The 27633-nt window shown below is 39.4% G+C and overlaps 1 protein-coding gene across 6 annotated transcripts in view; it reads right to left on the bottom strand.

The window, feature by feature from the left end:
• Positions 1–6496: 6496 nt before the first annotated feature.
• The window catches only part of RBMS1 (RNA binding motif single stranded interacting protein 1), a 147706-nt gene continuing 126569 nt past the window's right edge, over positions 6497–27633 (bottom strand). For 3 of the 6 annotated variants that reach the window (XM_074593650.1, XM_074593651.1, XM_074593654.1), the window contains exons 7-14: positions 19209–19315; positions 18282–18331; positions 18095–18188; positions 14474–14524; positions 12204–12314; positions 11464–11544; positions 10162–10246; positions 6497–7231 (exon numbers count right to left, since the gene is read on the bottom strand). In XM_074593650.1, coding sequence (XP_074449751.1) covers positions 10169–10246; positions 11464–11544; positions 12204–12314; positions 14474–14524; positions 18095–18188; positions 18282–18331; positions 19209–19315 — 572 coding nt within the window. In that variant the 3' untranslated portion in view covers positions 6497–7231; positions 10162–10168. Of the gene's footprint in view, positions 7232–10161; positions 10247–11463; positions 11545–12203; positions 12315–14473; positions 14525–18094; positions 18189–18281; positions 18332–19199; positions 19316–27633 lie in introns of all 6 variants that reach the window. The other 3 variants (XM_074593649.1, XM_074593655.1, XM_074593653.1) reach the window with 1 other exon arrangement.

Below are 27633 nucleotides of genomic sequence, written 5' to 3'. Positions count from 1 at the left end.
TAAAACCCAAGGGTTCCCACCCTGGTACGCAAGCGTACACCCCTACTGCTGTCTCTGTTCAGTAGCTTCTGTGCTTCAAGAGCTCATGGCACCGGGACTGCACAAGTGGCAACAGGCTTTTTCCTGTGTGAAGCCCACGACTCGCTGATGAGCTGCCTCCCTCCCACTCCCGTACGAACCCTCTGACTACCGACGGCTGGAACCCCTTGGAACTACAGAAAGCGAGCAGAGCCAGGCTGAAGGAGGTCAGGAACTTACGACAGACGCAGCTGGTAACTTCTGGAGTATTTTATTCCACCTAGCTACACTGACCTCTCTTAAAGCTCTTTGCAACCAAACTTTCATTCTGTTCTAGCAAAGACAGCAACACTTGGAGCTCTCTGAATATCCACTCCTCCAACTGCCCTTGAACGATGTTTTCTTGACACCTGGAAGGAAGTGTCTTGGGAGGAAGACCTGGAGTTTGTCACCCCTCGCTGCAGCCCCAGCCATACACCTCCCTCCCCTCTCCCAGGGCTGTAGCCGCCTGTGCACCAGGGCCCAGCTCTGACCCGGCCCAGCTGCGCAACCTGGCCTCAGAATGCTGAAAAAAAACCGTCAGAAAGTCTGTGGAGAGACAAGAAAGGTAAAATTACAGACAGAGGTAGAGCTGTTGGGACAGGATTGCCAGTAGCTCAAGGATTCAGGAGGGAAAGCAGCTACACGGAAAGGTATAAAATAGTCAGGAGGCATCAGGTCGGTTTGCTGGGGCAAGCCATCGGTGCCAGGGGCACTGACGGAGCTTGGCAGAGGATGGAAACGCGGCAACGCTGAGGGTCTGCTCCGGGGAGCTGCAGGGACGGCCCCTTCCCCTCCCGCCCGACGCCTGCCTGGCCAGCAAAGCCACCGCGGCTGCCTCGCTGGGTGAGCGTCCTCGTCTCTAGCCTAATGGCTTGTGAAATCTTACTTTTTTTCTCTGTGGACTAGTCAATAAATAACTGCTTTATGCTCCTAGTTATGTATATTTTCCTTACAGATTATCTTTGAGACTGGCTAAAGATACCCAAACAAACTGACCCAAAAGCGAGGTTGTAACAAATACCTGTAAATACATTTATACTTTTTTTTTTTTTTTTTTTTTTTTTTTTGCGTTCACTGGAACGCAAAAAAGGTTAGCACAGTATTTCTCATTGGTGGAAAAAAAGTATTTCTCATTGGGGAAAGACTAAAGCACAAAAGGAAAAGTAATTTTCTGTTCGTGCTTGCAAAAAAGCCAAAATTATTTACCAAAACATCCTATTTACTAGTAAGTTTTCTCTTAGCCTTCTCTTAAACCATTGCTTTATTCCATTACCCTTAAGCACTTCACAGATAATACTTGAAAACATGAGCCCTGTGTGTTAATTTGAGGTGGTGAAAATACCAGGGAAAATTCCCATTGCCGAAGACTTCTTTAGGACCAGCAGAGTGTACATGCGGGAATATTTTCCACATGGTTTTTCCCTCGGTAACACTGGCATGCCAGGCTCTAAAACGATAAAGCTGCTCAGAAATCTGCCTGAGCAGGTCGATCTGAACGCCTGTAGTGTGCACGTGGGAAGTCTTTAGGGTGCCACATACCTTCGCTCTTTAAGTTCTCCACATATCCCTTTCTATCCCAGTGAAGCTGTCGAAAGACATCACGTCATTCAGCGGAAGGGAGCCCGCTGCAACCCAGCAGAATTCAGAACCCCGCCGAGGTAAGCACCGAGTGAGGGCGTACTGTTGAACAAGGCAAGGTAACTTAAGCAGTTGAAGCTTGCTTGGTGACAAGCTGGCCTTCCTTCTTGGACATGGAAAAAAAAAAAATCCAGGAGTATTTTCCTGTGATATGGTTTCTCCTTTACTAGAGAAATGAGCTGCACAGGTTTCTCGGATGGTAGATGCAGTTCGAGCTGTCCTGAATAGGAAAGACTGACTCATTCCACACACAAGCTTTTACACGCTCCCTCTGGTCACTGCACTGTAAATCTTTGCTGTTCTGACATCTGCTTGGCTTTTCTTAGTGGCTGGAGGAGAAGTTGCCAAACAGAATAGGTTTTGTATATCCTAACCCCTATTCTGGATAGAATTAACGGACCAAGTCTGAAAGCCAAAAGCCTCAGATTTGTTTGGGTTAATCAATGCCAGAATTTGTTGGCTAGGGAATGGTACAGACGATCTTTCACAGTTGAAAGAGTACGTCAGTGTTGCAAGCGTTTGGAAGGTAACAGCATACATGTCTTAAATGCCACCAACTAACACATTGGCTTTCACTAAGACACTGCTGGACAGGATAGGATCGAGTATCTTATTCCAACGCATGTGAAAGTTTGCAAATAATTTTGGAGCAGTTGATCAAAGCAAAAGGAACAGTGAAGTGTGCACAGGAGGAGTAGGAGTACAAACTCATATAAATATTCTGGCACATAAAATGCATTTCTCATATGATGTTTCTGCAGAAAGTGAGGTGGCACAGTTTTAGTCAATCATCAAATTTGTCTGGTATGGTGGAGGTACCATGGCATAAATTAAAGCTAGAAGGGGAGAGCAAAACAGCACCTCTCATTAATTTTTTCTCCTGAGAAAAACTGACAAAGAGTACCAGGAGAGTGCTTTAGACCACTCTGACTTAACTCCACAAATATTCTAGCCCAATCTAGCAACCAGTCATTAGCAGGGCTCAGCAGATCAACAGTACTTTGTTACACTCCTGCTAATGCGTTGCTTGCACTTGTCTTGCACCTGCCCAGTGTAGTTCATTTATAAAATAGAGAAAGATAACAGATTTTGTTCAGCGCCTAAACAAAGGCTACTTTCTAATCACTAACAGCCACAAATAATAGCGTCTGTACACGATCTTGCACAAAACGTTTGTATCAGTACAAAAATCATCCTACATGAATATGACGCTTATCAGTATTTGTTAACAGGTAAAGAAAAACTTACTAGCAGCGTGTTTGCAAGTAGGGTTCAAAACAGGTTGTATGCAAAGAGGATGGAGTCAACATTAGAACAAGCCAGTTGGCAATAAATATGCGTTTTATTATATATAATAAAAGTATATTACATAAAGATATTGCATTATTGCAGATTGCCTGATAGAAATGATACGCACAACTTTATTATATCAGGGAAGGTACTAATCTGAAAGCATTCATTCTTATCAAATATATTTGGAGTTACAGTAACAGACCTAAGTTTATCATAGGGCTAATTAGAAAAGCAAATAGATAACAAAAAGCCTTTCCAACCTGCATTATTCTGAGTCTATTGCACATAGCTTTTGTGAGGTAGCATTCATACATAATTCAGAAAGACTGCTTAATAATCTGAGATTAATTCTGTGTGGTGGTGAACAGGAATACTGTAACAAAACCCTTTAAAAGTTTTCTGTATTCATCTTCTCACCCACTGCATTTTAGACAGCCAACATACTGGGACAGTATTTAAATTACCACAAAATGGTTAAAAGGTATTTTTTTCAGGTACAGGAATCTAAATTTGTTTAGTAGCACACAGTGTGAGGTTTTTTTTTCTCTTCACTGACAACGAGCCATCCTTGCTGAGGATGTCTGTATTGCATAAACTAACGTAAATCCCGTTTCCCAACCTCTAGGTGAGTACATCTCGCTACCTCCACTGGAAACACGTTTATTCTCAGTATCTTGCGTGAGCACCGTGTGACCGAAGGCTTGGGCTGTGCATTGCCTGCAGGGTGACCCCAGGGCACCCAGCCAGCACCTGCCTGGCCTGGCCCAGTCCTGGCTGTATGTCAAAACCAGGTGTGTAATGTAAAGGACAGTCTCCCACAGGGCAGAGGGCTCTCCAGGGCAGCACAGCCTGCGCCGAGCGAGCCTCCCCTTTGCCCATCCAAAGCAGGCGCCCACAGGATCACCCAGTGAGCCACTGCTCCCTGCCACTGGGCGCACCCTCGGGCACCCAAGACCAAGTCAGAGCCCCTCTCCTGCCACACGCATCGACACAAAGCTACGTGGAGGACTGTGTGATTGGGGAAGCATTTGGCCGAGGAGACACACTAGTTGATATTTCACTCTATTTCTTTTCCAAGCCTTACTCTGGGCAGAGCAGTCCCCTGTCTGATACACACCATCAGCAGTGGTGATCTTGCCAAAAGGATAATAAAATCCGAGATGATCTTTAAAGAAATAAAATGCTCAAAGACTGCAGCTGGAAGGCAAACACTCGGGATAATTTTTAATTCCAGCGAAGTATCACCTCTGCTCTCCAGAGCCAGGCATGCCAGCCAACGCCACTGCAGCGGGAAAGACAAAAGGACTTTTAGGCAGCAAATTCAATGCTCCGAACAACCAAAGTGACCCTCTGTCTCCACACCCTTACTTCTAGAAGACTGGCTTGCACTTACAACTACAGTGTACCAGCATGGTTACACACAGCTCTCCGTGCGGGCTGACATGCAGAACAACGGAGTTCTTGCATTCAAATCAGGTATAGCTTCATATATTTCTCATCTGTCACGTGTTGTTTCAGACAAAACAGGGAGAGACTTTGTAATGTGGTTTGAACGACTTAAAATTTGATTTTAACGAAAGCTAGAGGAGGGAAAAACACAGACTCTAAAGCAAAAAGCAACTCCGAGCACTTCAAAATACTTGCACAGGTTTTATCATAACCTGTTTGGGTTTTCCCCCAGTAAAGGAAGGGCTGAAGGAAGAAGACAACGCATTTTCATTTTTTTGGGATCTTTTTTATTCAAAAGTTTTCAAAGAAATAAAACAGAAAAAAGCTAACAATCTAATCAAATTTACAGTTCAAAAATGTCTTTTGGCATTTAACAAGTCCTAGGAAACAAAACTACAGAGTTATCTTGAACCGGACAAATAAGTTACCACTGGCAAGTTTGTGGCACTAGTAAAACAAAAATAAAAAATTAACTCTCTTGATCATATAGATATCTCTATGAAAATCTTTTTTTTTCAATCTGTACAAAAGGTCTTTCTTCATAAATTAATTTTTTTATAATTTAATGGCTGTCTACTATGTGATGTTTAAGTAACTGATTATTTCTTTATGTACAGAGGTTAAATTTCCCAAATCTTACCCAGACAATGAGTATGGCACTTAGTTCAGACATTTCGGCAGCAGCTCTTCCCTCCCTCTAACACAGCTATCATACTGCAGTTTCAATTAACGCAAAAACATCAAGTAGTGAGAGATCCAGGTTTGGAAAGTTACCAGATACAGGCAAGGTGCTGCAGGAAGTCTGGACTTTTACAAAGCAGTAATATTCCAGGGAGCATAGAACCAATAATACCACAACTTTTTAAAAAAAAGAAAAAACAAAAACACATCTCTTATGACTATGTATTTCACTAGAATCTACACTTCTCAGAGCAGCAATTTACTTTTGAAACTATGAAATGTCACCGACATCTATACTCCAATACTCACACAAAATTTAAAAACTAAAAAATACTTGAAAGAAACAACTGCTTAGCCCTAGCTCCTGAGCTAGGATGATTTGGTCTGCGGAAACAGGGAGGGCCAGCAACCTGTCCCAATACAAAAGGAAATAAACTTTGAGGTAGATAACTGATCATATACAGCTGACCAGAGAAGTACACAGTTTTGGAAGACAACTTAATTTATCATTCGATTTAAAACATATGCAATTGTAATAAAGAGCTTTAGTAGCAGTGAATTATCTAATATGTGAAGTACAAATAACTGTGTATTTATGAATCAGGAATTTCATAGTTTCAAAATCGGTTTTCTTTACACTTAACACTTGTAGTGATGATGTAAAGTGTGGCACTGCTTGGATCCAAGTCTTCCTTCATGCTTTTGTGTCCATACATCAATTAAAATTATAAAACCTAAATGCAAATGTACAAAAAAGGCACATTCTCCTAACCGCAAACTGGTCCGGCAAAAATAAAGAGTACAGAAGACGTAATGCTGAGACAAATCAGAATTATTGGTTACTGGCTCTTTGTTCTTTGGTAAAGTTACCTTTTAAAAGTGCCAAGTCTTTTTATTTTTATTTACCTACTATAGAGAGCTAGTACCCAATCAATTATGCTTCTACTTAAATCTCAGCGTATGTTTGAAAACGAGTCCTTTAGCTTTTGCCATTTTGCTAAAATAGCAACTTTTCTGTTTGCTAAGTCTCAGCACAATCCTCATCCTAAAGCACTATCATTAGTATAAAGGAAGGACAAAAACATTCGGTGATATCCCCACCCCAAAACTCCCTACTCTACCTATGCTAAAACTAGAACATCAAGTTAGTTTCTGAAAAAAAGGCAAAAAAAGATTTTACATTGCATCATACAGCAGAGTTCCTAAATCATTCAAACTACCAGAGGGAACTATCGGCATATGGCCTTACAAACAATTTATCCTATTAAAATTTCCCCAGTCAGAAAATGTGTTTCACACAAAACATTTTTTTCCCCTCTTGCATTTCACTACCTTACATATTATGTGAAAAATCATTAAAAACACTTACTACACATTAAAAAAGCCAAATTTTCAGCAATTTTTATTGACTACCTTTAAAAGCCCTATGCTGCTGTTTTACAAGGCATAATAGACCAGCTCATTTGGTCAAAGCATTCTACACCATTAGTTTGGACTACTTACTGAAACAGCTACAGCATTGAAAGATTTAAGGCAAATTGGAATTTATAGAAAAGGATAAGACACTTCACACTACATTAAAAGAAAAACAGAAAGCTAAAAGACCAGACACTATAACTGCAACACTGCACTAAAGCAACACTCACACACTGCAAGCACAGAACATCATCTTAGATGTTTTACTATTTTAAACTTCAGAAAACCCATTTCATACAATAAAAAAAAAAGGAAAAAGAAAAAAAAAAGAAACAAACAAAATAAAAATAAACCAAAACACAAATTCTGTCATGCACGTGAATAAGTCTTCGTGGTCATCTGTGCATACCCAGAAATTTGAATATTTTTTTTTTTGCGTCGTAACACTTGATAAAAATTTTTTTTTTTACTAAAATAAACCTGTTCATGGGAACAGCTACTAGATGAATTTAAGGTTTTTCTTATGCACCTTATAGAACTTATAGCAAAAATAGTTTTAGTTGATTTCATTATAAATAACATTTTCAAGAACCTGTGCAAAACTGTCAATAATTCCTAAAGCACAATTGATCAGTAAAATCCATGATTGTTTCAGCCTTTGCACCCTTCTCCAGGCCCGGTCAACACTGGACATCTGTAACACAGAAAGGTCAGAGCTAGAGCAGAGTTACAATTGCAGGGATTTTTTCTCACATAACTGGCCACAACACTCAATCATTTCCTATTTCAGACAGCTGTGAGGCGGCTAAGTGAACCTGAGTGCAAACTTGAGAAGTAACACGGGCAGCACTTAGGGTGCTTGGCCCTTCCCAGGATAAGGCTCTCTGCCAGGATACAGCCTGTGTTGTATTTTCCCCCTCGATCTCTAATACCTGCTCAGCATGCAGAGCTCCCACTGGGGAACGGCGAGACTGCATTCCAAGCTATTTCCTTCTTTGCTGTTGTTGGGTTTTTTATTTGTTATTATTATTGTTGTTTCCTTTTAATTGACCAAAAATGGTTGCGTGTATGAGCCTACTCCTGCGGCATCTCCAAGGCTTTTGATCTCTGGAAAAGGAACACAACTTTCTTTTGGTGCAGCCTCAGGGAGACTACGTACAAGTTCCAACAGCCAACACAGAGAGAGCTACTGAGCCTCCACAATGGTTAAGCCTCAACAGCAATTCAGGGCTCACCAAATTTGAAGGAAGAGTGCTCAATTTACTATATTGGCTTATATTGCCATATGGGCTTAAAAAACTACCCAGCTAACGAGAAAAAGTTTAGACAATGTTTTAATTTCTCTAGGCAGGGCAAAGTCTGGTATTTTAAAGTTTGTACATTTATGGGTACGTATATGATGATAACAGGGTTTTTTCAAGGGTCTTTGACTATTTTCACATAGTAGCAACATTTTTAAAAGGAGCTATAAAGTTATTAAATGTAGCCATTAAAGGAAAGATGATGTGTATTTCTGATTGACTGCATCCACTTGTGCAAATGTGCTAGTTGTCACTCACCCCTTATTTATGGCAATACGTATACTGACTTTTAATAGGACATTCCCAAAAGTGCTGGATGTGCATTTAGAAAGAAGTTGCAATCTGACAATAGTAACGAAGCCACAACAATTAGGAGACCGCAGTCTTCCCCGTATGTGGGGTATTCAGGGCAAGAAATAACTGTCAACTACTCCCCCCCCCTTCACCTGTCTGAAAAACGACAAGTACCAGCATGTTCCAGGGACAGAAATACCAAATGCCATACTCGGAGGCTGAAATCAGCTGAGTAATATTAACCTTCCCCACATGCCCCCTGCCACAGCCATTGCTGACAGATTTCCCTGGCTCCCACTGCATATAAATGCAGGTAATGGTACTTCTCTGAAGAATAAAATAGGTGGAGGATTTGCTTACAGCAAACGCAGAGAGTTGCTCACAGAGCTTGGTATTCTGCACAGAGTCATCGTTATAAAACGTGTCTCAAACGGCAACACATCTCATCCTTTCAGGAGACTAAAGGCTGCTCCTCCTGCCTGGCCCCAGCCCGTGGGAAAGATACTGGCAGGCTGGGAGAGAGAGGCAGGACGGGGAGAAGGCGCGCAGGGTTACGCTTCGCTGTCTACCACACATCTCTCTTGGTAAGGAGGTTTTACATGCCCACAGGGAAGACTTAAGGCAAAACAAGTAACTCCTTGAGAAGTGGTTAACACCAGCCAATAGCCTCGGCATAGCAAACATGCAGGAGCCATGATTTTAACACTAGGAGATGGGTAAAGAGAAGAGACTGTGGCTTTGCTTTCTGCCTGCCCTGGATGCAAATCAAGGATGTGGGCTCGCTCTCGATGCCGGCATTCGGCCAGACTACAATAATAAACACAGGTCACATGTTGCGCTATGCAGACTGTGCCATCTGTTGAATGTGCGAAGTTTCCCCATTGGTTTATTTCTATCTTTACATTCTTGAACATATAAGAAGTTGTTCTGCCAATAATGGGGATGAGAGCAGTGTTGTCAAATAACACAGCTGACCTGCAAAATCAAAGGTAACGGTAGAATGTGCTACTGATAGGTCTACGCATTTTAGGGAGAATATAACACAATTAGAAGTTCCTTCACACATAACTGATTATGATTTTTGAGACTCTAATAAATGCCGTGAGAGCTGTAGAAAAACCCTTCTAAGACAGCCTCTAGCAAATTATGGCTGCTGAACAGAAATTTCCAGTATGAGGTCTTACAAAATTTGATTTAAAAAAAATTATGTAGTCAAGTTGCCTGGTTTACAAAGCACTCAGAAAAAGATGAGTCAAGGATCAACTAAATTCCAGAATTGTAAAACATGAAGGATGGAGAAGAGGATGGTTAGTGCATACAACGTTTTCAGGATGGCAATCTACAGAAAGCAAAAATTTTGCATGGGTGGAGTTTGGGTAAAGCTAATGATTGGTTAGTAAAGAATGGCCACGCAAACAAAACCAGAGGAAACCCGGAGCAGGAAAGTAAAACAACTCCGGAATTAGAGACAAGCTAGGACGTAGATTAAAAATTAACTGACAAAATTCTGGACCAAACCGCTTTTTCCTAGAATAAAGGATGAGCAGGGAAATTTTGAGGAGAAAGGGTCAGCAACGATCTCTACCAGACCACCCTCCTGCCTGTGGTCTGTAAGTCAGTCGCAAAACTGCTTCCAAATCTCACAGGTACCAGAACTGGTGTATAATATATGTATAAATACAGTTCCCTTTAGCATCGTGATTCTAGTATTTTTGCACTAATTCATTGTTATTCTTGTATACAGTATGCTGCCAAGATGAACAAATTAAAATACAACATAATCCAGTTATGCTATAGAGAAATGATTAAAATGCTATTACTCATAATTCACTAACTCACTTCTGGAACCTGTCCTTCCTTTCCTGGCTTCTAACTCTGGCCAAGTTCAAATTAACTTCACTGCCTGTCCCCAGATATTATGAGTATTATTTATATGATCTAAAAAAAATATTTCAATACAGAGTACTGTAAGTTATGTAACAAAATATCTTTGAATTCACATCTTTCATGTGGCAGGATGAGCCCCTACCTCACAGTTACTTATTTTGCTGATACGTATATGGAGAATGGTCACTGGACGTCTCTACTGTAACCTGTTGTTGACCACTGGCTTCCTGCAAATAAAGCAGAAGACAGGACATGAGACACAAAATCAGGCAGCATTATCTGCAATTAACAGTCTTCAAATCTGAAGTCTCGCTAACATTGCTCAAGTGAGGTATTCCAAATCTGAGGTGTTAACTTTGCATTGATTTACATTTCAGCAAATAGAGAAATAAAATGATCATGCAAACCTTGTATTTCTTCAGCTGCTTTGATGATAATTAAAAAAAACCTTTGAAATTATAGAAATAAATATCGAAACGGAGCAAATAACTGCTAGTATATTTTCTACCTGCAAATGCCAAAGAGCATCCTGCCCCTCTCCTTTTGAGGAGCAGCAAGGATGAGACCTGCTTACCACATGTACAAACACTATGGCTTTGAGTGCTGTGGTGTGATTGGCACGAGGCAACACAAAGAACTGTAGTTGCGACTTCACACACAGATCCCCAGAAACCAGGGAATTCATTCAGCTGATAGTGCTCTGGCAGACAACGCAACCAGCTAATTACCAAAAGTCTTTCTCCCACCCACATGGGCAGATGCATAAACTGAATCAAACAAGTTCTAGAGTTTCTGGACAAACAGACTTTGAAATGACATGTTTTTTCTTACAGACTCTGGAAGAAACTGTCTAGCCCTCATTCTGAATAAAAGAGCTGCAGCATACTTTACCTAGCTCCTCTGTTAAAAACGTACTGACCTATAAAAGGGTGTAAGGTAAGTCAAAAATAGTAGACAAACTATTGTCTACCATTTAGTTACATTCTTCAACTGGACTTGCAGAGGGGTCTATTAGGCGAATATGCATGGTACCCTGAGATGTCAGGGTAAAATTGAGATTCTTCGCAAAAAGTTACAATCATGGCTTGTTGGCAGAAAAGTTTACTCACAGGAAAACTAAATGAAAGATCAAAACTACAATACACTCCCTGGCTTGCTCCTATTGGAAGTCATGTTTTACAAAACACAGAAGTTCATCTGAGCTCCGCTCATACAGATGGCTGCTCCAAGTACTGTACTGCTACAAGTACAGGTCATTCTTTGTTATAATACCAGTTACATTAGTTGAGAATAATGACACTTTATCTTTTTAATATGTATTGTATTCACAGTACACACACAGTTACAACGTTAGGCTTCAAACAGCAGTTTTCCTAGCAAAAAAAAAATAATCTAATATCATATTCACGTCTCTTATCTCTGGTCTTTTATAAAATATACTGACCTCAACAGGAACGGCTGCTGTCTGGACATGTGTATATTGGGGTATGTAGGCTCCTTGCATAGCTGTTGTGGCTGGCATGTACTAGAAAGACAGAGAGTCCATTAAGTTGAGGTAAAGCCCACTGTAATTTTAAGAGTATTCAAAATACCTACCATGATATCGTTTAATAGCTATTGACTGTTTCCCTAAAGCAATGTATATGAGAGAAAGACTTTTCCGTATAAAATCAATAGGATTTTCAGAAAAGTGAGATACCTGTTTTGAGAAAACTCAAATTTAGACTTCAAAGACTAGGTAAAGGACATTTCTATTAATCCCAATCATAATCTTTTTTTTTTTTTAATTCTATCTGCTCAGAAGAGTCTTTCAGTTTAGAAGCTAGCCTGCAACTCTTCTTCTGCTTTAGTTTCTGTTCCACACTTTGTATTACTTTCTGCAACTCTGATCTCCTGAAGAGCAAACCCAACTATTTTTTTCTTTTTCAATACAACTCTGGAGTTACTTCCTGGATTCCTTGCATTTGCTTTGATCTATATTATTTACTCATTTCCAATTCCTTCATCAGCTAATAGACTGAAAAAAAACCTGCTGAATAGGATTAAAAAATGAAGACAGTTCTTAATATTCTATTGGATGAAAGACTACTTAAAGGATTACTTTTTTCCTACACGTTAGTTGCACATGCATACGGCGTATTTTCTACTTGTGTAAGTTCTGTTTGGTATGAAATTGCTACATACTGTTCCAGTACTGCCTAATGAAAGATGACTCATCTGCTGTGTCAGAGGGCTTATCATCGATGCAGGCTGTAGTGACATGGTGTGGTCCATGGAGGGAGTCAGTACAGCACCCTATTAAAACAGAAAGAAAGAAAGGGGTTGTGGCAACACTCAGATTTTAATCACATTTTTGATTTGAGAGTCTAAGTACAGGCTATCCTTTCGAGGGGATGTACCACAAGGACTCTCCCTAATCCCAGGCACCGACTCAGGACACAGGTCTGGAGGATTCCAAAAATTGTACTCAAGCAGATGTGTTTTGCACAGTTTGGTAATGGGGTAAGAACTGCCTTGACTTTCTATTAACACACAACTGACGTACAATGCACTTGAGACACCTGCTGAAAACACTTTGTAAAATATGAGTTTAACCAGATGCTAACTTTAAAGCACAAATTTGCACACGTTACCAGGTATAGATTCACTTAGCTTAAGCTTCCTTTGGAATTTCAGGCGTTACAAAGAAACAGTTGTCTCATCTTTAGGAATGGAGGCTTTGGAGGAACACTTGTGTTAGGGGAATTCTACCTGTCACACGCAGTGTTCTCACACAATACAAAGCCGCCCCAATTAATGGCTGGCCTCATTAGCACACACAACCTGAGAAGAGCAGGTCAGCAATGCTGTGTAAAAGATTGATTCTTTGTCTAAATACTAGCTACTGTGACAACCTTTCTATCACTCCTGTACTACTTCGTTAACTTCATAAAAAGTATATGTACGATTTTTAAACACTTGAGATTGCTAAATATGGAGGGCACACTCATAAGGTTTTCAGAGTTATCTGAAATGGAGGGCTATCAACAAATTTCATTTTACAAATCATGTTCTACAAAAACACATTTCCAATTACTTTGTATGACTTATGCTTGCAGAATTGTTGATTAAAATTGACTGAGGCTCAAAACTAACAGAAATAATTGCACTGTACTGAAAGCCAGTATTTTGAATCAATAGCTAATCCTTAAAAAGAAAAAAGAAAAGAAAAAACCCTACAGGGTAGAGTTGGAAAAACAACCATGTGATCAGCGTAGATGAAATGAGTCACAGGCACATCAAACACTAAAAGAATTTCCTGTCTGTAGACTGCAGGCTCCTCTGCAAAGCAAATGAGCAAGACGGCACCAGTCTTCACACAGGCCAAAACTGAACTTAAGTCAGGAATCCAGATCTTTATTTTCAACTGTGAAATCTCACCTTGTATACCTGTGAAACTAATACACCTCACAGCATTGTAACGCATTAACTTGTGTCTTTCACAGCATAATGTGCAAGATGTTTTTTTATGAAAATCTGTGTAGGTAGAGAGAAAAGTTAAAACTAGTTGTGCGTGTGTGTTCAACATCAAAAATCACAAATACACCAACAATTGAGCATGTGAGAGGGTGTTCTGGTTCAGTATCACCTTCTCTGCATGCGCAAGAAGAAAATGTTCTGCCAAGAAGATTTACATTCTATAATCTGCATGAAGAGGTTAATTAAAGTCAAGACAATATCCGTACTATATCTGGAAACAGACTTGTTTGTTAACTACAGGAGTGCATATATTAAAGCGCCTGTTATTATTTGTCATGCTCATCTCAAGAAACCTAATAAATCTCAGATATAATGGTACTTAATTGGCAAATGACATAGATAAGAAGCAAAATAAGAAGCAAAATATCATGGGAGAGCATAGATTAGAATGTGTCTGGTACAGATGCCACAGCCAAAGTGTGGGGAGACCATCATTACTCATGAGCGGTGAAGCCAGAACAAGCTATGCAGGTTTTCTCAAGTGAGCGCCCATAATGTCACTTATATCACTACCTCCATCTGTCTCTCACAAATTATCCAGTCTGACCTATTCTAGACCCATTCTAAAACCTCGGATCTTCAATTCCAGCCCCTGTTAGGTGAACAGTATGTAAAACATTGGTATTTGCAAAGTGCTTTTCATTTAAATTTAAAAAAATAAAAAAAGTTTCCTCAGGATGCTGACTGGGTAACTCCAATTGTCCTTATCATCTCAATACCCTGAAGGAAACTTTCTTTTTTTCCTAATAAAATGAAGCCCCAATTCAGGTTACTATCTTAGTTTCTCTTTTCATTTTGATCCATGATTTAATCATGATGTAATTGTCAAAACTCTGGAAGTAACTGGGTGGGAATTGACCTATTTATTGTTGTTTTAAGTACGTAAAGTGTTTATCCAATCAGTAACAACGCAACAGAGAAGGAGAAAAACTTACTGGGTGCTGCATTATATATGGCTGAGGCTGCATCCAAGAAGGACTCTGAACCTAGAAAAGAAAATATCAGTATTTTATTTTTTGTTTCAGTCATTCTTTTCCTGAATACTCCAACAGAGATATAGTAAACGGCCTTCCAGTACCTAACGGGGCCCTACCAGGAAGATAGGACATGGGGTAACAGCTTCAAACTGAAAGAGGGGAGATTTAGATTGGACATCAGGAAGAAATTCTTTGCTGTGAGGGTGGTGAGACACTGAACAGGTTGCCCAGAGAAGTTGTGGATGTCCCATCCCTGGAAGTGTTCAAGGCCAGGCTGGATGGGGCTTTGAGCAGCCTGGTCTAGTGGGAGGTGTCCCTGCCCATGGCAGGGGGGTTGGAACTAGATGATCTTTAGGGTCCCTTCCAACCTGAGCCATTCTGTGATTCTCTAATTTAACAAATCATGTTAAAAAGCCCCCTCCCTTACTTATTCAGTTTTTAATGCAATTAGTCACTCTGCAGAGCAACACTGATTTCTACAAAAAGTGTATTTATTGTACCTGTACATCAGAAACAAGATTTGGAGACAATATACCACATACACCTTTCAGAACAGTATACTATGTTTTTAGTGTAGGTCTCAGAAATTTTATCAAGTATAACAAAAGGGTTCTAAATAGAGATTCCTGCTGTGTGGAGGCATCTTCTGTGTTTGAAATTCCTTTGGGGAAAAGTAATTGGGATCTCAGAAGGTATGGCATCATTTGCCTTCTAGTGAGATTGGAATAAAATAAATTATTGTATTTTCACAATGGAAAAAGAAACCAGTAATTCTGCTAGAATCTTGTTCCAGGAACAAGGAGAAGATTTAGGAGAATTGTTCTTCTCCAAGACATTGCAGTATGTTATTCCCAAAGCAGAGGAAGAGGAGAAGGTTCTGAGGAGCATTCCTGCTCTGACAACTAGCATGTTTTCTCTCCAAAAACACCAGCTACCCAAACACTTAAATTGAGGCAGGATGTCTAACTTTGCATGACAAGGTAAATTAAAAAGACTAAAAGGTAAACTGATAGGTTATATGTTTATCCTAGTTAAAAAGAGCTGGTTGCGACAGCTCTTTGAGGAAGCGTGCTGCAAGAAATACCGAAGGTAAGAATGGTAGTATTTCCTCCCGGCCTCCTGTAGGTGTGTAGGATAAGGCAGGATTCTGACCGGCACCACACACTGACTCACCGCTGCTGCCAGACATTTAAAGCCCCTTAAAAACCTCTACCATCATTCCCAGAGTGACAGGTAGACAGACAGTCTTGAAAAAAATCCAGGTGAGGTATTTTCTGCAAGATGGAAATATTTCTTCCCTCCTTTTGGTATTGGCTTTCAAATAAAAACTTTTTTTTTTTCTTTTTCAATCAGAAAAAGAGCGAACAGGAGTTAAAAAATGGAAAACACTTGAACCCTCCCTTTCCTCAGGCAAAAGCTTAATGGCAAAAATACTGGTACAGCCTGACTAAAGCTTTGGCTAATCCACTCGTACTACGATAGTAACTGGCTTAGTACTGTCATTTGGGTATACGCGAGTTGCAGAAACAAACACTAGCCAAAACTCCATAAACTTGTTTACCTTTAATACGAATAAATCTAGAAACAGGTTATACCATGCCTCAAAGAAAAAATAAATAAATCATACTCTCGTGATACACCCCATTGTGTAGATGACAGAACGCTGCAGGTTTCAGTGAGAAGTGATCAGTAATGAAGATGTGACTAATGCTCAAACTGTGAAACTCTTCTGGCCAAGAACCTCCTTCCTCCCCAATACAGAACAGCTGAATTTAATTTTCAGTTCCTATTACTGTGGTACTTTAAGCATAATGATGTTAATAACTCCATCCACAATAATTTAAGCTCCATGCCATGTATATTGAAATACTGGTAACAACATTTTTGGAAACATACACCATTACAGTCTGCCTATCTCAATAAGCCCAGAAAAGCGATACTATATTCCTACGAAGTATGTTTCCATGCCAACTTCCAACTTTTACTTGGATTCTGAATATCTTGCAGTCTTATATTGATAAATCATTTATATTTTAATAACAAATAGCAGCTAATTTGACTAGAATATTTTTCTGGGTAACAACTTGCTATAGTTTTTGAGATATTACTGCACAAAGGAGAGTGATTCAATATACTGAGAAAAGCAGTACCAGCACTGTCAGCTGCGAGCAAACATTGTGTTGCATAAGTGACCTCAGAAATTAACATAAAATTAATCTGGCTGCCCTTTACCCAGCAGTACACTGTTTTAGCTCCTACATAACGCTTTGCTCGCGCAAGGCGGCATTAGACCTCCAAACTAACATTAGACAATTCTTTCTCATTCTTCTCACCTGGAATGGGAGGGTATGTGGAAATTTATGTAAGGGAATAATGACCAAATGGCCCACAGTGCCTCTGTTAGCCTTCTATATTCCTTCTACACAGCCTTCTATATTCATTTTCACCCATAGTAGGCTAGAAAACTCACCACGTCTCTCTCACTAAAACGTAAACAGCTTCTTCTCCTGCCCCTGACATATAGAGGTAAGAATTTTCCAAATTTAATTAGTTTTGGTTATTTCTGACCTGAATCACTGATGTTTACTTCGTCTATGTGTTAAACAGTACAAAGCCAAAACAGCTGATCATTTAGCCTACACTGGGATAATTGGCATGTGTCAAGTAGTAACTACTGAGCATTTATCTGAGACTGTCATACTAGTTGCATTAAATGCAAGTTGCTTATAAACTGAAATGTACAATGCCCCAAAATTGAGCATTCTGAAGAGATTTACATCAAAGTACAAAAACTGTTCCATATAATTTCTCAGCACATTGAATTGTCAATATCCCTTAGGGGCGACTTAACATGACACCTATCAGAACTCCTTTTCAGGAAGCTTTGGACTGGGCTCTAAGAACAAAAAATGTGCATGCTTAATGCTTTAATTCATTGTTCAAAATAAAGTAACTTTTGGTTTAGAAACACTGTTCTAAGCTATTAAATGCTTTGCTCCTAATATGAAAACAATGAATTTGAATGCCACTGTAATTTGAACTCAGAATTCTTTTTCAAATTTCCTTCTCTAATGTCAAACAAGTTTCCATACCCTTCTTAGTGCAGCTACATAACACATTATTATTGGGGGTTTTGTGTTGTTTTGTTTCTTGCACTGAAGCAACCTGGAGAAAAGTTCAAAAAAGCATGGAGAAATACCTTTGAAATAGAATTTAACTAAATCAAGAAGGTTTAAAATAAAGAATAATTATTTTAAAGATGCATCATTGACATCAAAGAACTTGACCAAGAGAAAATGAAAAATCATACATGAAACGAAGAAGTGGCTACAAATACCTTAGCCATCAGCACAAGTTAGAGACTTTGTTTTGTAAGACACCACATATCTCATTAAATTGCTGTGCTTCCTCAAACACCCTTTTAGCTTTTAAGGCCTTCATTTTCATGCTGTACAGCATGGAGAGGCCACTTCATTAAAATGAAGGATTATTGGAGAATTCAGAAAACCAGATGTAGCAATTTATAAATAAATATAAGCTCCAATGAACCATTTTGGCTACTAAGTTCTAAATACAAACCTGGTATGTGGAAACAGGAGAAGCAATATATGGCGTAATAGATGTCTGAGTGATCATTCTGTTTGCTGTAATACTGTAGGGTGACGGATAAAATCTAGAAAATGCAGAAACATTTATTAAATGCCAGTTCTGTGCATCTTTCACAATGCAAACATTTTTTTTCCTAGTGTGGTGTTATTTAACATACCCATTTTGTAAAGCAGCTGTGGTCGGATCATACGTGAGTGTCATTCCAGCCTTACAAAAAAAAAAAAGTGGAAAGAAAGAGTTGACAAAATTCATTCTTATTGTAAATTATTCCTCTTACTCTTTCTTTATTTGTATTATTTTAAACTGAAATTTTGTATTGAAATAGTTCGTTGCTATAAGTTAGGGAAAGGTTAATTGACAGAACTATATAGTGAAGAGAGTCAGCGATACGGGCTATGAATACAAGTTTCCAAGTTCCCAGCATGAGGAACAAAATGCAGTCTATGAAGTACCTGGCTAAGAGAACACGCGTGTGTTTGGGAGGCAGGGCACGCAGACGATTCTGTTAGGGTGTTGCCTACAATAAATTAACTACAAGAATGAATGGGGAGTGCTGTTTTTCAGAAGACACATTTGAATTCTCTTGTCTCCTATAAACGAGGTGTCTAGGCTTGCTAACCACAGTAAGCCTATGAAACTATTATCTTGAACATTAAAGATTAAAAAAAGCTGTGACTAAAAAAAATTAATGCTGCACAGCATTGGTTTACTATTTTAATCTTATGAAAGAGATGTGCATTTCAATGCTGCATAAATCAAAGGATTATTTACTACATGTAAATAAAGTTATGTTTCAGGTTAACATGAGAAATATCTCAGACATATTCCTGACCAAGTTGAAGGAGATTTTATTGTTCACTTTAATGAGGCTGGATTTGGTGTTTCGCATTTTGCCTTTTTTCCTCTTAAGAAAGATACAGTTTAAGTACTTTTTATAGAGTTGCAAACTGTCAGGTGAGAGTTGCTTGCACATTTTTAATATGCCAAAGAGCCAAGCCAAGAAGTCTCAATGCCTATCATTTTCATAAGTATTCATTATTGTACACCCACACTAAAGCTTGAAGGGAGGACTTACAAGTCTCACCTCGCCTTCTCTGTGCCATGCTCTTCCATTCTGTATATATTTATTCTGATTCTGTCTCTTTTTCTGTCCTCCATCGGCAAACTTGCACAATAAGGGTTCTGCAGGAACTAAGAAAGAAGGAATATTAGTTGAAGTAGCGTTCATACACGGCTGTTCAGCGCTCCAAATGAGGTATGGTTTTTAGTTATATTTCCCAATATGACAGTTAAATAACTTGGACTCATACTACAGCATCAACGACTGTTCTGCATAGCACAAAGATAGCTGCCACACACAAACGAGCATCTGGAATGCCTTATAGCTTTGATTTTAAACTACCGCTCTAAAACCTGTTGGAAAGAAACACGGTCTTTATATCCTGAGGACGTGTCTGTTGGTCTGGGGATGAATGAGAACTGTCATCTGAATTCTGAGTTTTGCCTCTCCGGAGGTACATCTAAGGAGGGTGGAGAATAAATCTGGCCAAAGGCCTCTAATGTATTCCCCCCACCCCTTGGGGGTTTCAGTAATGTCCTAAAACTTCAACTGCTCTGCTCATCCAGAGCAGCCAGAAGAGCTGGCACAGTATCTCCGCTGACGCTAACCGGCAGGGTGGAGTGGGCACCTTTATCTCCTGCCAGCTTGCACTGAAAAAATGCCACAACTGCCCATTCCCTTTTTACCTCTGCTCTATAAAGAGCACACAATGCAACCAGAAATTCTTCAAGATTTTTCTTTTAGCTTGTTTTTTGCCTGCTGCCATAAAATGGTATCGCTACGTTTTTTTATTTTTTGCATAACATAATCCTGACCATGACTTCAATTCTTAATGTCAAAATTGAAGCAATGAAAAAGAAAAGTTTGTGTGGTATTATTTCCCTGTTACTAGCTTAAACTGCAATAGTTCCTGAGTACCTCTGGCTGAAGCACAGCTCTGCTACATCACACCCCACCCTCCCTAATCACAGGGTGGAAGCGCTGTTATAACTTGGATGCGAACACTTCTCTGCCAATAATTCCTGACACATGAGCTGTCTAAGCTTTACCATGACACTCCTCCAGCCATTCTTCGTTTGGAAACACCTTCCTGAGACATGGCTGGATCAGAAAACATGCAAGTTTCCAAATGCAGAGTAAACACATAGGGTGGGAGGGCCACCCGCAAAAAACTAACCCAAATAAAAATTTTAGCATATCTGTATCATGCAACGAAATCTATTCTATGTATAACCATGGCCAGTGCTGATGTGCTCTTCAACCTCTCTGCATTTATAAAAGATGTCTGGTATTGAAAACTTCAGAGACTTATAACCTGGCAAAGAGTCTAACTTTTAAAATTTTGGCACAAAACTAGCACTAATGGCCAAGTCATCCCTGGCTTTGAATGGCATACCTAAAACACTCGCTCTGGTTCTACTGGGAAAATATCCACTTCCTGCATGATACATCTTTTGACGGCCTGCTCTATAAAAGATGGATGGGCTGTGAGACAGAACTGATGTGTGGTTCCCTGTCTCATCTCCAACATCGACCACACATCCGTCAGAGACGGGTACCTCTCCTACCCACGCACTGTTATTCAGCGGTCAAACAACTTCAGTATCAGAGAGTCAGACTTTAATACTAAGCGTGACAACTGAATTCATTTAAAATGTATTATCTAAAAGTATATAAAATTATCTAAAATGTATCAATATGCTGGATGGATAATTTGATGTTACTTTGTAAAAGCTAGATCCCAAAAATCTTGGTCATATCACACAGCATTTTAATCCCCACACAGTTCTGTTGAAGTAAGAGGAGTTAATCTCAGAAGATGTTACTCAATATGGGTAAAACTGTCAGATTCTGGTCTAAAATTATTTTGACTCTGATTTTACACAGTGAGGGGGAAAAAAAAAAATCCGTCAGAAAGGGAGAGCTGACATCCAAATACTGAAGTTAACTGCCTTAAATGAAAAAAAAAAAAATCTCTTCCCCAACTTGAGTGTCTCTGGCTACTTATAAATTATTTCAAACCATCTAGTATTGTGGGAAGCGTGTGTGTCTTCCAAAATACACACTATAAATTTTTGGATCAAGTCAAAAGAAACTAGCATGAGAACAGCTGATAAAGACATCAGAAAATACCCTGTGATTCTGTATTATAGCACTCACAGGTAGTAAATACTTTATTTAAAGCTGCGTTATGCTTTCATTAAAAAAACCCTATAGTGAATTGTACAAAACTTTTCTGAAACGCTATTTGTGCTTACATTTACCATCACTGTCTCAGGATAATTTTTTTTAAAAAGTCAGAGTAAACTGTTCAGCTGTTTGAATAAAATGTTCATTAAAATCTACTTTAAGAATGATAATTTTTTTTCAGTAGATAACTGAAAACAGCTAAATTTTAAATGATGAAGTATCTTCTGTAGTGCATTGGAAACACTCTCCTGACAATTTTAAAGAGGATGAAAAAATGGAACAAGAGTTATCCACACATATTGCATTTTGCATATGTAATATCCAAAACCAGCAGCAATGAAAAAAAAATAAAAGGCATTAATTTGTGATTTGCCCAAAGTTGGTGCTCCATCTTACTGAATACAGATCTGGTCATGGGAACCCTTGCTTTTCTGACCATCTAGCTTCTCTTGCTCCTCTCTGTGTCCATAAATGAAGCCAAATGCGGTGAAAGCTCCAACTCATGTTAAAAAAAATGAAGCAGGCTGGTATTTAATACCACCAGCTGCTGCGAGAAGGCTCTATAACGTTTGCGTTTCCTGATTCCAGTTCAAGATATGAATGCTTATAGTGGGTACTGCCGCAATTTAAAGCCTAACTTCAAGTTTTGGCTGCTTTTCCATACATGTGACTTGGGTACTACTGTGTTCATTGCTTAAAGAACACAAAGACTGACGGTCATCAGAGGGAGGGTCACGAGAAGGAGATAAACCTTCACGGGAGCCAAGTATGATCTATTGATCCCCTTTCCACCGAAGAGTGAACATAGCCCCTATTCTCTTCAAAATTAAATCTGAAATTTATTTCTTCAGTTTACCTTTCCTCATATTTTTCACAAGTAAGATACTCACACATACAAACATGTATATAATAGAGATAGATATATATATATATATATATAAAAATAAAAAACTCCAACAAGCCCTACAGACCAGTCAAGCAATCTTTTTTTGTGGTCCAGGAAGGAAGGGAGAGTCATTTTTATTGTTTAATTGTTGGGAAGCGTTCAGGCCCAGTGATGAAGGGGATCATTAATCATTCAGTGACTCGTCTGTACGTGCAAGACAGAGAGGCATAGTCTAAATATTCGGAGTTGCATTCACATCTGAGAGATAGCTGATGTAAAAGGCTATGACTTACAGTGGATTTATGCTTCTGCAGCTAAGACACCGTGTTTAAAATGCCCACTCTACCGACACTAAGTGAAAGCCAACAGGCACTTTCAGTGGTTTGTAGGTGTCTGCTGAGCTGCTGCTATGGAGGCGTTCTGTAACCATGATCTTTCCTCTGCTTTAAAGCAGGTCAGTGCTTTAAAACCTAGCTGTGGAAAGTGCTGACCATCTCCTCCTGCCCTGAATCACCCTCCTCTAGGGCTAATGTTTTTACAGAAGACGGACGTGAATGCAATATTAGCCCAGAGAGTAAATACTTCCCTGTCATACACATAATGTGCACACGTGTACATTAGCATTCACTCTCCATTTGTTCAGTGTCTACCCAAACGCGTACCAGGTGATACTATAAATGCAAGAACAAAATTGATGTTCTTATGTTAGACTTTGTGTTTACATCCTTGACTTTACATGGCTAATTTTATCAGCTTTTCAAAAAATGCTGCTTTCGGATACTAAAAAGTACAACAAAACAGTTTTAAAATACTATTATTTTAATTGGTTTTCAGTTAAACTGCATCTTTTAGTGACTTTCATTGCTTATTTTCTAGTGACGAAGCAGATGGGACTAATGAATTCTAGCATTAAAACATCACTTTAATGTACAACTAGAAACTTCTGCCAAAAGCTGTGAGAATTAAAAAAGTTGTGCAACCCAAGAACTCAAATATCAGTAGCTTTATATGTTTAATAAAATGAAATGAAATATATACTCCTCACCATTCTAATCTTCACTTAAATGCAGTGCTCAGAGTTACATTTCTTTAATAATTTATACATGGTTTAATAATACACAGGAGTGTATTTTGAGTGGTTTTAAGTGGTATTTTTTCTTTTCTATTCCAATATTACTAGTTAAAACTAGGCAGCAATTACAAACTATGAGAATTAGAGCACTAAAAGCTTCTAATCTTTGATCTAATGGATAAAGTCTTGGTTCCTCTCCCTTCAGTGTGACAATCAGGAGTAACATCAGTACTGTGACCTCTTGATACCCTTCAGCAGTAGTTTTCAGACTGCGGTTCATGGATTATTTCTAAAGGATCTGTGAAAGGTAACTAAGAAATGCAAGTTTGTGGTCAAGTGGCTTTAATTTACCATCTAGAGGTCTGCATGCTGGATACTTTGTAAAGGTAAGCAAATAGGAAAAGCTCAAAAAATGACTGCCACAAGATAACTATTTCAAGGCTCCATTTTCACTCCTCTCGTGCACTCGAAAGATGTCCAAGATCAGAACCATTTCAAACAGTAGCGTCTACCACGCCCGGTGGACCTCTTCCTAGTCTACAGTCGAGAGCACAGGCAGGAGCAGGGCTCTCCCACTTGTCCTCAATTTCCTCCCTAAAACAGAACCTGAGTAACCATTATCTTTACTGTAAGTGGGAAGAGGAGAGTGGGTCACGGATAACTTATGATTTTTGAGTCATCACCATTACCCACCATCCTGAAGCAAAAACAGTATGGGCTGTTCAGCAAAAATGCTCTCTACCTTACACCCATTAAAACAAAAATCACCAAAGTTATTTTTCAGTGAAAGAAGTATTAACGAATCCATAAAGCCTATACAACAGGCATAAAACTTGTGTAACTTTTTAACTTCTATACTTTTCATTTTAAATGTAAGAGACACAAATACAGTCAGGCTTAGACATACTTTACATAGGCTACAATCACAACTGTTTTATGTAATTACTTATATAATTATTGTCACGTATCCTCATGCAGCTACACACTGGTGTGACAGGGAGGAGATGCCTTTCATGATTTTGCCCAGCAGATCATTTCTGCAATTGTTGTGGGTCCCACACAAGAAAAAAAAAAAAAAAAAAAAAAAAAAAAAGACAACGAACATGAAGTATCATCTCAAGGGGAGGGAGGCTGAGTATCCTGCTCTGTCCTCACTGCTCATCTTCTGAGTCCTGGCTCTTTCTACTAGTCCAGTCTCTGCTTCCTCCAACTCGTGTCATGAGGTTCATGTTTCACAGGAGAATAGAAAAGCTTTAAATATCACATTATTCACTGAAAGCAATAATTCTTTAAAGAAAAAAGTAGAACCAGCTGCAAAAGTTATGTCAAGATTATAGCAATCATGCAATAAACACACAGTTGAGAAAAGAAGGAATACAAAAATCAAAAGTCCTGAGAGAAACGGACAGAAAGTCATAGTCCATAAAACAGAACAAACTATTACAATAACTTACACCAGAAAAGTACAAACCCCATTCAGAGCAAATGGTGAAACTAATACACCCCTCCTAGGAGTTTTAGGATTATACCAACTTGCAGTGCAGTTGAAATTGCTCTCTGAGCTAACCTTCCTTCTTCCTGACTGAAGACAAACAAGGACACACTAAATATTGAATATGTTTCACTAAGCTAATATGGAGCAGGGAAATAAAGCCTGAATAGCTTGTTACATTGGGGTTCACCTTGCTCCGCATCATCAATGCCCAGTCACTCACTCAATTCAAGGCTTTTGCGACTGCCCTGTGCTACCCTCGGCCCTCTCAGGCTCACAGAGGGTTTTCTGTTCTGTCTTCTCATGCTCCAGAGGAGGTTTCACCTATGCTTCCTATAACTGTGTTTAACCCATTCTTCCATGTAAACCCAAACTTAGTTAAAATAACAAAGCTGCATTATGAAAGCATGTTTTTGTTGAACAGATGTTCTTCCTCCCACACCTATTTCATTACAGGCCCATCTCTCCTACCCTCCTCATCCTGATAACAGTGTTTTTATAGCCAGCTCCCTTCGCTGATTTTAGCCAAGTTTCTAGGACACAATGTTTTAATTTAAACATAGTTCCCGTTCTACGATTTTATTTTGCAGGTATTTGAACTTGCTCCTCTATAACCCTGAAGGATGCTAGTCTATTTCAAAACATTTTCCCAATCTTTGTTTGTCCAAGAGCTTTCCCACTACATCCACTCTTCTCTGCACATCGTCCAAGACCACAGTTGCCCCATGACTCTACCCCACATTTTGGCAGGCTGCAGCGTATTCTGAGGCATAAGCTGCATCCTCTAATAAGACTGCATTATCAGACACGTGCTTGCTACGTGGTGAGGAACTCCAGGAAGAATTTGAACTCCATAAAAACCTTTCCAAGGAGCAATACAACTTCACAGCACCAGCATGGAAAAGTAGAGTTGGCGCTGTACCTTATACAACAAGATTGAGGGTCTTTAATAAACACGGTTCTCACAACTCCCTTATGCACCTACTGATCTGTCGCATTTTCCAGCATCATGGAGGGTGTGACTCATCTCACTTAACTGACTTTCAGACATTCAGAGTTATCTATTTCCGAGCGACTCATCTAGACACTCTTTGTAACCGCAAGGACAGCTGACAGCAAAGATACATCAGTCTCTGGAGGTGTGTGCTTCATTACCCATTTTAGACAGAGAGCCTAGACGACTACTTTGCCAAGTAAGCATTAGAAGTTACAGCCCGGGCGGTGGATTACATCTTGAGACCCCTCTTGAGCTCCCACTTTCTGACATTCACGAGTTCCATGCAAATTTCCTGACCCTAATTAATCACACTTTTCTGGTAAATTTTTTCCTCCACACTGCAGAAATTGTTCTTACACTTCTGTTCAGCAGCTTTTTATTTCTACCTGGTTGAACCTGATCATATAAAGGTGCAACTCTGGTTTCAGCAACAGCCCACCAGAGGCAGAGCATGATCAGCAACAACATGCTTGACGGCTCATTCACTGAGAAGAGAATACCACAAGTGAAAATAAAAACATGCAAACTAAAAAGCACTAATAGGGAGTTCTGTTATAGTTTTTTTACTGGCTATAATTTAATAGAAAACCCTATATGTTAATTTGAACTCTTGGTTTCTCCATCCTTTTTACTCTTAATTATGTCCAAGCCATAGCAGCTCTATAAAACTAATCACGGAGGGTGGATCAGAGCACAGCCAGCACTCAGAGAAAATCATTCCATGATCTCCTCACCCCTAAAGGGATTTTCCATCTCATAAAACACAGATTGCTAAATATATGAAACAGAAAAAATAAATGTTACAGCCTCTACGTATAACAAAGCTTTAACTAAATAATCTCGGCAATCAATCCCAATGCAAAGAGTCTGCAAAAGCCAAGCCAGGGAAGTCAAACCCCTGCATTAGATTAGCTTTGGTGAAGGGAGTGGTTTCCTGTGCTCTGAAGCAGCTTTCCATCCCTACCGCAGCACAGACTGCCTCAAACTGGTGTAATCTTTCAGGGATGAGGGATGTATGTAGCTTTACTAAACAAGCCACATTCTTGTCTGCCTGCTGAGGGCTGCTTTCCTCCTCCTCAGTGTCAGGGTCTGGCTGCGGAGAACATTTCAACAGCGGGGAAAAAGGTGGCTTCAGCAACCACATCAACAACGTAATTTATAAAAATTACGACTTGGGATTCTCAATAAAATGGTTAGCGAAAGCTGCCTAGAATGTCAGGCATGTATTCTTTCCTCCTTTATTGTCCTCTTTTCTTTCTATTTAGCTCTGCTGCTCTGAATTTCCTTTCCTCATTTTTAAATGTTTATGGAATATACATCTTCTCTCCCAGAACAGTGCTGACAAAGCAGGCAAACTGCTGAGGAACTAGGCGTGACAACGAAGTTGCACTATGCAGCTTCTCTGCATTTTGCCTTGCACAGTATTTCCTGAAGTAGCATTCTTCACCGACCTCCTTCCACCTTCCTGAAGAACCTCAAAGCCTACTTTGACTTGAGATTCACAGCTCCCTGGTGAAAGAAAGTGCCTGGCATTAAGGCACTGCTGCAGAATCTATTTTTTTCTAATCAAATCTTTTTTTGAAAATTACTTAAAAAAAAAAATCATCAACAGATGGCAAAAGTAATCCATTTTTTGCCTCTCTCAAAAAAAATTGTCCACGGACAATCAGCCAAATTCTGTTCTGACACACATACAACATACTTGTCTCCTGACTTCAACTGGGATTATGTGGGATGTAAATTTGCGCATAGCTGGCTTAAGGCATCTTAGCTGCTTGTCTATCTGCTAGGAAAGAACACTACTAGATTCCT

This window comes from Larus michahellis, chromosome 7 (assembly GCF_964199755.1).
Source record: "Larus michahellis chromosome 7, bLarMic1.1, whole genome shotgun sequence".
NCBI classification, from domain to species: domain Eukaryota; kingdom Metazoa; phylum Chordata; class Aves; order Charadriiformes; family Laridae; genus Larus; species Larus michahellis.
This window is presented reverse-complemented; position numbering and strand designations above follow the sequence as displayed.